The sequence below is a fragment of the Cetorhinus maximus genome, chromosome 23, assembly GCF_964194155.1.
Source record: "Cetorhinus maximus chromosome 23, sCetMax3.hap1.1, whole genome shotgun sequence".
NCBI classification, from domain to species: Eukaryota; Metazoa; Chordata; class Chondrichthyes; order Lamniformes; family Cetorhinidae; genus Cetorhinus; species Cetorhinus maximus.
The window spans coordinates 27,543,659-27,555,786 of record NC_135901.1 but is presented as its reverse complement, the minus strand read 5'-3'; the positions used below and the strand labels follow the sequence as shown (position 1 = coordinate 27,555,786).

The 12,128-nt window shown below is 45.3% G+C and overlaps 3 protein-coding genes across 5 annotated transcripts in view; all 3 read right to left on the bottom strand.

Annotated features, from left to right (window-relative positions):
* The window catches only part of LOC144697932 (uncharacterized), a 273,791-nt gene that overhangs the window by 7,279 nt on the left and 254,384 nt on the right, over nucleotides 1-12,128 (bottom strand). The window contains exon 9 of the mRNA XM_078569892.1: nucleotides 7,750-8,291. Coding sequence (XP_078426018.1) covers nucleotides 7,750-8,291 — 542 coding nt within the window. The remainder of the gene's footprint in view (nucleotides 1-7,749; nucleotides 8,292-12,128) is intronic.
* Nucleotides 1-12,128, bottom strand: part of LOC144697248 (uncharacterized) — a 420,900-nt gene that overhangs the window by 328,439 nt on the left and 80,333 nt on the right. The gene's annotated exons all lie outside the window — the stretch shown is intronic.
* The window catches only part of LOC144697079 (uncharacterized), a 280,076-nt gene that overhangs the window by 237,501 nt on the left and 30,447 nt on the right, over nucleotides 1-12,128 (bottom strand). The gene's annotated exons all lie outside the window — the stretch shown is intronic.

Below are 12,128 nucleotides of genomic sequence, written 5' to 3'. Positions count from 1 at the left end.
ACCAGAACTGAGAACATTTAACCCTCAGGAAAGGCTGTGGCTGCTTTTCTCTAGAAAAGAGAAGACTGAAGGGTGACCTGATGGAGTCTTTAAGATGATGAAGGGGTTCGATAATATAATAGGGATTTCATGAGAAACCTCTTTACCCAGCGAGTGGTGAGAATGTGGAACTCGTTACCACAGCGAGTAGTTAAGGTGAATAGCATGAATACATTTAAGGGGAAGCTAGATACATACATGAGGGAGAAAGGAATAGAAGGATATGCTGATGGGGGCAGATGTAGAGGGGTGGGTGGAGGCTCATGTGGAGCATAAATACTGACAGAGACCAATTGAACCGACTGGCCTGGCCCTGTGCTGTAGACTCAATGGAATAGAGACAAATGTACTTACTTCAGATATACCTCCAGTAGTAAGAAAAGCATTATTTACTATCTAGGTTAAAATAAATGTACTTCATCAGCTTTTGTGGATTATTTCAGTGGAAATGTGCACTCCCAGGCTCAAAGAGCATCAGCCCACTGGAGGCAAAGTCGTGAGACCGGCCAGTCCAGCAGAAAGAAACCCTCCGACCCTCCTACTTCACCAACTGTCAGAATGAACATGGTTCAGTCCTGGATGTGATTAACAGCAGCAATAACAGCAGAATCCAACCTCTCGAATCACTTGTGAACTCACTGGTGTCTCAGGAGGTTGCTTGACACACACAGGGCAGATGAACGGCCTTTCCACTGTGTGAACTCGCCGGTGAGTCAGCAGGTTAGATGAATCTCTGAATCCCTTCCCACACTCAAAGCAGGTGAATAGCCTCTCCCTGGTGTGAACTCGCTGATGTGTCCGCAGGCCAGATGAATGACTGAATGCCTTCCCACACGCAGAGCAGGTGAATGGTCTCTCCCCAGTGTGAACTCGTAGGTGTGCCTGCAGGTTTGATAACTGAGTGAATCCCTTCCCACACTCAGAGCAGGTGAATGGCCTCTCCCCGGTGTGAGTGCGTCGGTGAATCTTCAGCTTAGATGGGGATCTGAATCCCTTCCCACACTCAGAGCAGATGAACGGCCTCTCCCCGGTGTGACTGCATCTATGGATTTCCAGCTGAGATGGGGTCTGAATCCCTTCCCACAGTCCCCACATGTCCACGGTTTCTCCATGGTGCAGGTGGCTTTGTGTCTCTCCAGGTCCAATGGTCAGTTAAAGCCTCGTCCACACACAGAACATGTAGAATGTCTCTCCTCACTGTGAACGGTGCGATGTTTTTTCAGTCTGTGTAGTTGGTGAAAGCTCTTTCCACAGTCAATGCACTGAAACACTCTCACTCGGGTGTGTGTGTCTCGGTGCTTTTCCAGTCACACAGACGTGTAAAACTAATTGAGGCAGACAGAAAAGACAAACATTTCTCCTTCTGGGTTCAAAGGCTGGTGATATTCAGGTCCTAATGAAATGGGTTGCTCCATCAGATCTTGATGTGATGTTTACATTGAGATTCTGTCTGCAAATCCTCCTCTTCTGATATACTGTAAAAGGCTTTTACAAAATTCATCACTGTCAGTACAGGACAGAAATTCAGAAACAACAATTCCAGTTTGTATGGAGCATTCTTTCCTCTCTCATTCCCCAAAAGCTGTAAATCTCCATCCCACCCACTCTCCCTCCATTCTCACTCTGCTGCACCTGATGTGCACCCTCCCAATTCTGGTGCCGATTCATGCTCATCAAAAGACGCAAGCTCACCGATTCCTGTCCAAGACTTGAAAATCTTCATAGAAGTATATTTACTGGTGAGATATACAGGGGGAATGTGAGGAAGAACTTTATTTAGGCAGCGATCTTGGACTCGAGTTGCCAAATGGACTCTTTCTGTGCTGTAATGAATGTAAGGTTGGAAATATATAAGGTAGCTACACTACTATATCACAAGACTAGAAATAATAATAAATGAGCTTGATTACACAGCCAAATCCCTTCTGATACTTTTTTACATCACAAAGTCTATAGAGACTGATTTAACCCAATCATTGCCGAGCTAACATTTGAACGGACCAATTACAAAACCTGTCATTGAACCATCTGTACCTGCCCAAGCCACATCAAACTCTCAAACAATTGGCTTCCCACGCTCTGTCCCCGGTAGAGGGAGTCAGGATTCCCATGCCAAGCAGTGCAAACATGGTGGCCTTGACACCCAGGTGTCGTCTAGGATTCAAGGCACTCTTGTTTTCTCTGTCCTCTGGGAGCTGTTCATCTCCCTGTTCCCACATAGCAAGTCGTCTGTTCTCAGCTCTGCCAGATTTCTGCTGAAGTTTGGCCCCTTTTACACCTTTCAGATCAATAAAACAATCAGAGAATGAAGACCCGAGTGTGGTTTTCTTTAAAAGAAGTTCATAGGCAAAGGAGACAAATTTCTCCAAGATACAGGGATCAATTTATTCATTTCATCTCCACTTTCTTGCCTTTCACTAGAATGTAGGTGGAAACCAGATTGATACATTCCACTGATCTACACCCAGGGTGAATTATTCCAATTCCTTTACTGTCCAGTACAACATTTTCCTAATATCTTCAAAACAGAAATCAAACATTTCCATTTGATTTCAGAGATTAACATCTTTTATTTGCTCTTTATTGTAGATGTCAGGCTGGGGTCGGTTTCCTTCGTGCACAGGAGGTTGAGGGGAGATTTGAGTAGAGGTGTACAAGATTATGACAGGTTTAGATAAGGTGGACAAAGGAAAGCTGTTCCCATCAGCTGATGGTACAAAGACAAGGGGGACACAGATTTAAGGTTTTGTGTAAGAGATGCAGAGGGAATGTGGAAGAACTGTTTTATGCAGCGAGTGGTAATGAGCTGGAACTTGTTGCCTGTGTGGGTGCTGCAAGCGGAGATGGTGAACGAATTCAAATGGAAATTGGGTGGAGACTTGAGGGAAATAAACTTTCAGGGCTATGAGGATAGCAGGGGACAGTGGGACTAGTTTGCTCTACAGAGAGCTGGCATGGACTCAATGGGCTGAATGGCCTCCTTCTCTGTCCCAATGACTCTCTGATCAAAAGAGGACAATTTCAGCTGCTCCAGTCTCTCCAACTAACTGAAGTCCCTCATCCCTGGTGCCATTCTCGTGAATCTCCTCTGCACCCTCTCGAACTTCATATCTTTCCTGAAGTGTGGGGCCCAGATATAGGGTTCCATTCTAGAGGGATAGAATTGAAAAGCAGCGAGGTTATGTTCAACTTGTTTTGAACCATGGTTAGACTACACTGGGAGTACTGTCAACATTTGTGATCTCCATTTAGAAAAAGGAAATAGAGGCACTGGAGAAGGGGCAACAAAGATTCACAAGAATAATACCAGAACTGAGAGCATTTAACCCTCAGGAAAGGCTGAGGCTGCTTTTCTCTAGAAAAGAGAAGACTAAAGGGTGACCTGATGGAAGCCTTTAACATTATGAAGGGGTTCAATAATTCAAAAGGGATTTCATGAGAAACCTCTTTACCCAGCGCGTGGTGCGAATGTGGAACTCACTACCACAGCGAGTGGTTGAGGCGAATAGCATGAATACATTTAAGGGAAAGCTAGATACATACATGAGGGAGAAAGGAATAGAAGGATATGCTGATGGGGGTAGATGAAGAGGGGTGGGTGGAGGCTCATGTGGAGCATAAATACTGACAGAGACCAATTGAGCCGACTGGCCTGGCCCTGTGCTGTAGACTCAATGGAACAGAGACAAATGTATTTATTTGTGATCTAGCTGTAGTGGTAGGAAAAACACTATTTACTATCCAGGATGAAATAAATGTCCTTCATCAGCTTTTGTGGACCATTTCAGTGCAAAAGTGCACTCCCAGGCTCAAAGAGCATCAGCCCACTGGAAGCAAAGTTGTGAGACCAGCCAGTCCAGCAGAAAGAAACCCTCTGACCTTCCCACTTCACCAACTGTGAGAATGAACATGGTTTGGTCCTGGATGTGATTAACAGCAGCAATAACAGCAGTTCTGTTGAAGGGTCATGAGGACTCGAAATATCAACTGTGCTCTTCTCCACCGATGCTGCCAGACCTGCTGAGTTTTTCCAGGCATTTCTGTTTTTGTTTTTGTAAAGTCCTTACTGACATCGTTCATGAATCTCTGATCAAGTAAAACAGCACTGTGTGTTAAACACATTTTTAGTCCAGAATCTATACATATATTTATGTATTCAGTCTACTGCCTGCATCAAGATTTTCAGGTTTTCACATCCTGGACAGGAAGTGGTGAGCATGGATCTGTTTATCAGCATGAATCAGCACCTTCAGGAGAATTTGGAGGGTGTATATTTGGTACAGCAGAATGAGAAAGGAGGGCGAGTGTGTGGGACAGAGATTTACACCTTTTGGAGAACGAGAGAGAAAAGAGTGTTCCACAGAAACTAGAATTGCCTGTTCTGCATTTCTGTCCTGTACTGACAGTGATGACTTTTGTAAACGTTTTTTGCAGGATATTAGAAGAGGAGGATTTGCAGACAGAAAACCAAACATCACACCAAGATCTGACAGAATCAGTTGATTCATTGGGACATGAGTGTCATCGGCCTTTGAATCTAGAGGGAGACATGTTTGTTCGACCTGCATCAAATGATTATGAACATCAGTGTGACTGGAAAAGCACCGAGTGTTCCAGTGCACTGACTCTGGTAAAAGCTTTAACCAGTTACACAGCCTGCGAAAACATTGCACCATTCACAACAGGGATCTGTGTTCTGTTTGAGGGCGAGGCTTCAATAGATCACCAAACCTGGAGAGTCACAAGGACACCAACATCATGGAGAAACCATGGAAATGTGGGGACCGTGGGAACGGATTCAAATCCCCATCTGCACTGGAGATTCATCGATGTAGTCACATTGGAGAGAGGCCATTTACCTGCTCAACATGTGGGAAGGGATTCATCCACGCTGCATGCACACCAGCGAGTTCACACTGGGGAGAGGCCGTTCACCTGCTCTGAATGTGGGAAGAGATTCACTCGGCAATCCCACCTGCAGACATACCAGTGAGTTCACACCGGGGTGAGAGACCCTTCACCTGCTCTCAGTGTGGGAAGAGATTCAGTCATTCAGGTAACCTGCAGACACACCAGCGAGTTCACACTGGAGAGAGGCCATTTACCTGCTCCACATGTGGGAAGGGATTCAGCAATTCATCCACCTTGCACAGACACGAGCCAGTTCACACTGGAGAGAGGCTGTACATCTGCTCTGAGTGTGGGAAGAGATTCGCTCAGCAATCCCACCTGCAGTCACACCAGCTAGTTCACACCGGGGAGAGGCCCTTCACCTGCTCTCAGTGTGGGAAGAGATTCAGTCATTCAGGCATCCTGCTGAAACATGAGCAAGTTCACACTGGGGAGAAGCCGTTCACCTGCAGTCAGTGTGGGAAGGGATTCACTTGGTTATGTAGCCTGCAGACACACCAGCGAGTTCACAGTGGGGAGAGGCCATTCAGCTGCTCTTTGTGTGGGAAGGAATTCAGTGAATTATCCACCCTGGAGAAGCACCAGCGAGTTCACATCAGGGAGAGGCCGTTCACCTGCTCCAAGTGTGGAAAAGGATTCAGGTATTCATCCAACAAGCTGAGGCACAAGTGCAGTGACACCAATTGGAGACGTTTTAGATGCTCTGACTGTGGGTGTAAATAGAATCAATTGATGTTAAGTATTTTGAGGTGGAGGGCATTTATTGGATGGAGCACATGTAAAGACACCCTTACTGACATGGAGTGGAGTCGAGTCAGGAGGTATGCACCTGTAAATGTTTCACTCAGTGAATAAATCTATACCAAGTAAAGATTGGCTCCAGTTTCCTCCTTCACCATCAGGCTGTCAGGATTATAACATGGCAGTAGAGAATGCTTGTCTTTTGCTGGAGGTTGGAAACTAAAGGAAAATAGAATTTCAGTCTCACAGGTGCCTTAAAACATGTTTCCCCACAGTTTCCTGTGAACAATGTTTGTGTGTGTGAATGTGGACATCTCACTCTTGCAGTAAGTGAGTCAATGTAAAATCACCCAGCAGCAAAACCTTTTGACTTCAAAGAAAGGGTTAGTTTATTTCACACCGCTGCTCTGGAAGTTACTTACACACACACACAAACACATATATAAACACACACACCCATATACACACACACATACATACACACACAGCCAAACACACACATATACACACACAAAGATTAATTACAGATGAAGATAAAACAATACTTATAAAAAGTGAATCAGTTCAGTCTTTGTTGTTTGGTGCAGGCCTGTTGAAGTCAAGCTGTTACATTGTTTGATGGGAAAGGTTTGAGGTTGTGGGATTGCCTCCGCCGCTGTGATGCCTTCCATTGTCGAATGGCCAGAGGTTGCTTTCAGAGGTCAGCTTAGTAGATGGAGTCAGGTTCACAGGGAGGAGAGCAGGTTCCTTGTTTCTGGTTGTCCAGGTGCGGCATTTTCCAACTGCCCAGTTACTGACAGCAGAGCCTTTGGTTGTTTCTGGATCCCTTTCTCTGTCTCTCTCTCTCTCTCTCCCTGTTGAGAAGCAGTTTCCTCTCTGCTGCTCTGAAGCTGTTTCTCGGCAGCTTGCTCTGCCTTTTCTATTCTTGATGGCAGGCAAGCCAAACTGGCCGCTGTGTCAAAACCCCAAACCAGGTTCCCAATGAGGTGAGTGGTGATTCCATTCCAGCTCTGAATTCCCAAATGCCTTTCAAGTCTGGGCCTCCATTGTCCTTAAAGGGAAACCATCAAGTCGATGGATCTTATTGACACTTGCAGAAATGCTCATTGAATTTCAAACGTCTATGTTTGTAGATATGTCAGAGAATGTTTTTGTCTCTTGGGAAGTGGTTCCAGCCGGAATCCACAAGGAGAAAATCAGGTGACCCTCGGAGTCCATTCTGAAAACAGTCTTTCAACTCAGTCCAAAGTTTCAAAATGTAACCTTGAAAAGAGTTTGTTACAAATCAGCAACATCATAACTGCACATTTTAACATTTTAATTTTTAAAGTATTTTCCCTTCCCTTTGCCCCTGCCAATAGCATCTGCTTTTAGATGACCGGTGCATTGAAATATTTTTAATTATATATTTAACAATAACACACCATAACTTAAATAAATAAATATTTTTATCAATATTCTCTCTGTGAGGATTCCACTGCCTTCTTGAGCTGACTTTGGACAGACCGACTGCTTTTTCCCACTCGGCTCCCACAGCTTCTTCACAGCTCTGTCCAAACTCACTGTTCACGCTGACTGCTTTCTGCCACAAGACTAACTGCCTTTCACCGTGGGCACCACTGGAGATTTCTTCCTCTGGCCGCAGCCAGACAAATCTCCCCTCACCAGCTCCAAGTGAGCTTCAAACTACACAAGACCAAATCTGCAACTTCCTCTGTGAGAAACATCCAGCTAAATGAAACAAAAGAACATTCGAACTCCCACAGCCCATCTCCATGGCAACACGGCATGCTTTGGGAGGTTCCAAACAGAAACGCTAACTAAATATATTCTACCTTCAAAACACCCTCTCGTTCTGTGATCCATGTGAAATATGAAAAAAGATTTTCACTACAAGTTTCAAAGAGCATCAGCCACTGGAAACAAAGACGTGAGACCAGCCAGTCCAGCAGAAAGAAACTCTCCGACCCTCCCACTTCACCAAGTGTCAGAATGAACATGGTTCAGTCCTGGATGTCATTAACAGCAGCAAAACAGTAGAATCCAACCCCTGTAATCATTTGTGAACTCGCTGATGTTTCTGCAGGCATATTAATTGAGTGAATCCCTTCCCACACTCAGAGCAGGTGAAGGGCCTCTCTCCAGTGTGAAGTCGCCGGTGAGTCAGCAGGTTTGAGAACTGAGTGAATCCCTTCCCACACTCAGAGCAGGGGAATGGTTTCTCCCCGGTGTGAACTCGCTGGTGTATCAGCAGGTGTGATGAATCACAGAATCCCTTCCCACACTTGGAGCAGGTGAACGGCTTCTCTCCAGTGTGAACTCGCTGGTGCTTCCACAGGTTGGATGAGTCAGTAAATCCCTTCCCACACTCAGAGCAAGAGAACAGCCTCTCCCCAGTATGAACTCGTTGGTGTGTCTGCAGGCTGGAGAACCGAGTGAATCCCTTCCCACACTCGGAGCAGGTGAACGGCCTCTCCCCGGTGTGAACTCGCTGGTGTGTCAAGAGGTTCCATGAGTGAGTGAATCCCTTTCCACACTCGGAGCAGGTGAACGGCCTCTCCCCAGTGTGAACTCGCTGGTGTGTCTGCAGGATGGATGACCTGCTGAATCCTATCCCACACACGGAGCAGGTGAATGGCCTCTCCCCGGTGTGACTGCGCCAATGAATCTCCAGATCAGACGGGGCCCGAAATCCCTTCCCACAGTCCCCACATTTCCACGGTTTCTCCATGGTGTTGGTATCCATGTGTCTCTCCTCGATCAAAGATCAGTTGAATCCTCGTCCTCACACAGAACACGTGAATGGTCTCTTTCCGCTGTGAACGGTGTGATGTTTTTTTCAGTCTGTGTAATTGGTTAAAGCTCTTTCCACAGTCAGTGCACTGGAAACACTCTCACTCGGGTGTGTGGGTCTCGGTGCTTTTCCAGTCACCCTGATGCTTAAAACCTTTTGAAGCAGCCACAAGAGACAAACGTTTCTTGTTCTAAATTCAAACGCTGATCATATTCAGGGCCCGATGAATCGGGTGACTCTGTCAGATCTTGACATCTGGTTTGAGATTTCTGTCTGTAAATCCTCCCCTTAAGCCTGCAAAAGGAGTTTACAAAAGTCACCACTGTCAGTACAAGAAAGAAATGCAGAACAGGCAATTCTAGTTTCTGTGGCACATTATTTCCTCTCTCCTTCCCCAAAAGCTGTAAATCTCCATCCCACACACCCTCCCTCCATTCTCACTCTGCTGTACCTAATATACACCCTCCCAATTCTCCTGAAGATGACCATTCATATTGCTCGTCATATCCACGCTCACCGCTTCCTGTCCAGGACACAGGAATCATAAGAAATAGGAGCAGGAGGAGGCCATTCAGCCCATTGAGCCTGCTCACCCAATTGAAGTAGGCTTGGTTCAACAAGATCATGGCTCATCTGGCTGTGTCTTTAACTCCATTTTCCTGCCTGTTCCCCATAACCCTTGACTCACTTGTCAATCAAAACTCTGTCCAACTCAGCCTTGAATATATTCAATGACCCACTTCCACTGCTCTCTGGGGAAGAGAATTCCAAAGACGAACAGCTCTCTGAGAGAAGATATTCCTCCTCATCTCCGGCTTCAATGGGAGACAACTTATTTTTAAACTGTGTCCCTATTTCTAAACTCCCCCATGAGTGGAAACATCCTCTCAGCATCTACCCTGTCAAGTTGCCTCAGAATCCGATATGTTTCAATAAGATCACCTCTCATTCTTCTCAACTCCAATTTGTATAGGCCCAACCTGCTCAATCTTTCCTCATAAGACAACCCCTTCATCCCAGGAATCAGCTAAGTGAACCTTCTCTGAACTGCTTCCAATGCAAGTATATCCCACCTTAAAGAAGGAGCCCAGAACTGTACACAGTACTCTAGGTGTGGTCTCACCAATACCTTGTACAGCTGCAGCAAGACTTCCCGACTTTTATACTCCATCCCCCTTGCAATAAAGGCCGACATTCCAATTGCCTTCCTCATTACTTTCTGTACCTGTATACTGACTTTTTGTGATTCATGTACAAGGACACCCAGATCCCTCTGCACTGCAGCATTCTGCAGCCTCTCTCCATTTAAATAATATGCCATTAGTCAAGAAGGGTAGTAGGGATAAACAAGGTAATTACAGGCCAGTGAGTCGAACATCAGTGGTAGGGAAACTATTGGAAAACATTCTGAGGGACAGGATTAATCTCCACTTGGAGAGGCAGGGATTAATCAGGGATAGTCAGCATGGCTTTGTCAGGGGGATATCACGTCTAACTAATTTGATTGCATTTTTTGAGGAGGTGACTGGTTGTGTAGATGAGGGTAGTGCAGGTGATGTAGTCTACATGGACTTCAGTAAAGCTTTTGACAAGATCCCGCATGGGAGAAAGGTCAAGAAGGTAAGAGCCCATGGGATCCAGGGCAAATTGGATACAAAATTAGCTTAGTGGCAGGAGTGTACATTAATGATTTAGATGTGAATATAGGAGGTATGATCAGTAAGTTCACATAAAAGATGAAAATTGGTGGTGTCGTAACCAGTGAGGAGGAAAGCCTTAGATTACAGGATGATATAGTTGGGCAAGTAAGATGGGTAGAGCAAATAGAATTTAATCCTGAGAAGTGTGAGGTGATGCATTTTGGGAGGACTAACACGGCAAGGGAATACACAATGAATGGTAGGACCCTAGGAAGTACAGAGGATCAGAGGGACCTTTGTGTACATGTTCATAGATCCCTGAAGGCAGCAGCACAGGTAGATCAGGTGGTTAAGAAGGCATATGGGATACTTGCCTTTATTAGCCGAGGCATAGAATATAAGAGCAGGGAGGTTATGCTGGAGCTGTGTCAAATGCTAGTTAGGCCACAGCTGGAGCACTGTGTGCAGTTCTGGTCGCCACAATATAGGAAGGATGTAATTGCACTGGAGAGGGTGCAGAGGAGATTCACCAGGATGTTGCCTGGGCTGGAGCATTTCAGCTATGAAGAGAGACTGGATAGGCTAGGGTTGATTTCCTTAGAGCAGAGAAGGCTGAGGGGAACCTGAGGTATACAACATTATGAGGGGCAGAGGTAGTGGAGATAGGAAGAAACAATTCCTGTTAGCGGAGGTGACAATAACCAGGGGGCACAGATTTAAGGCAAGGGGCAGGAGGTTTAGAGGGAGTTTGAGGAAAATTTTTTTCACCCAGAGGGTGGTTGGAACCTGGAACACACTGGCTGAGGGGGTGGTAGAGGCAGGAATCCTTCACATTTAATAAGTATTTAGATGAGCACTTGAAATGCCAAAGCATACAGGGCTACGGGCCAAGTGCTGGAAAATGGGATCAGAGTAGATAGGGGCTTGATGGCCGGCATGGACACAATGGGCTGAAGGGCCTGTTTTTGTGCTGTATAACTCTATGACTCTAATATTCTACTTATGTATTCTTCCTGCTAAAATAAACAATCTCACATTTCACACATTATACTCCATCTGCCAATTTTACTCCCACTCACTCCAGCTATCACTATCCCTTTGCAGACTCTTTCGGTCCTCCTCACAACTTGTTTTCCTACCCATCGTTGCATCATCAGAAATTTTTACTACAATACAGTCAGTTCCTTCATCCAAGTCATTAATATGGATTGTAAATAGTTAAGGCCCCAGTACTGATCCCTGCATGCTTACACGTTGCTAACCTCAAAGTGACCCATTTACCCCAATTCTCTGTTTCCTGTTAGTTTGCCAATCCTCTATCCGTGCTAATATATTGCCCCAACACCATGAGCTCTTATCTTGTGCAGTAACCTTTTATGTGGCCCCTTAGAGAATGCCTTTTGAAAATCCAAATGTGTGGCATCTACTGGTTCCCCAATGACAGATGTCAGACTGACTGGTCTATAGTTTCCTGCTTTCTGTCTCCCTCCTTTCTCAAATGGCTGTGTTACATTTGTGGTTTTCCAATCCACTGGGACCTTTCCAGAATCTCGGTAATTTTCCAAACTGACAAACAATGTATCCACTATCTCTGCAGACACTTCCCTTAAGACCTGAGGAAGCAGGCCATCAGGTCCCGGAGACTTGTCAACCGTTATTCCCATTAGTTTTCCTGGGACTTTTGCTCAAGAGATCATGATTGTTTTAAGTTCCTCCTTCTTTTGTCCCCTGCTTTTCTACTATTCTTGGGATACTCTTTGTGTCTTCCACTGTGAAGATAGATACAAAATACATGTTAAAAGCCTCTGCCATTCCCATCTTTCAGACTATTAATTTCTCAGTTTCATCCTCTAAGGGATCAAGGCTCACTTCCACTATTTTTTCCCTCTTCGAGAAGATTTTACCGTCTATATTTATATTTCTTGCTAGTTGTCAGTCATACTCCAGTTCTGTCTCTTTTTTTGATCATGATGCTTTGCTGGTGTCTAAGATTTTTTCAAACT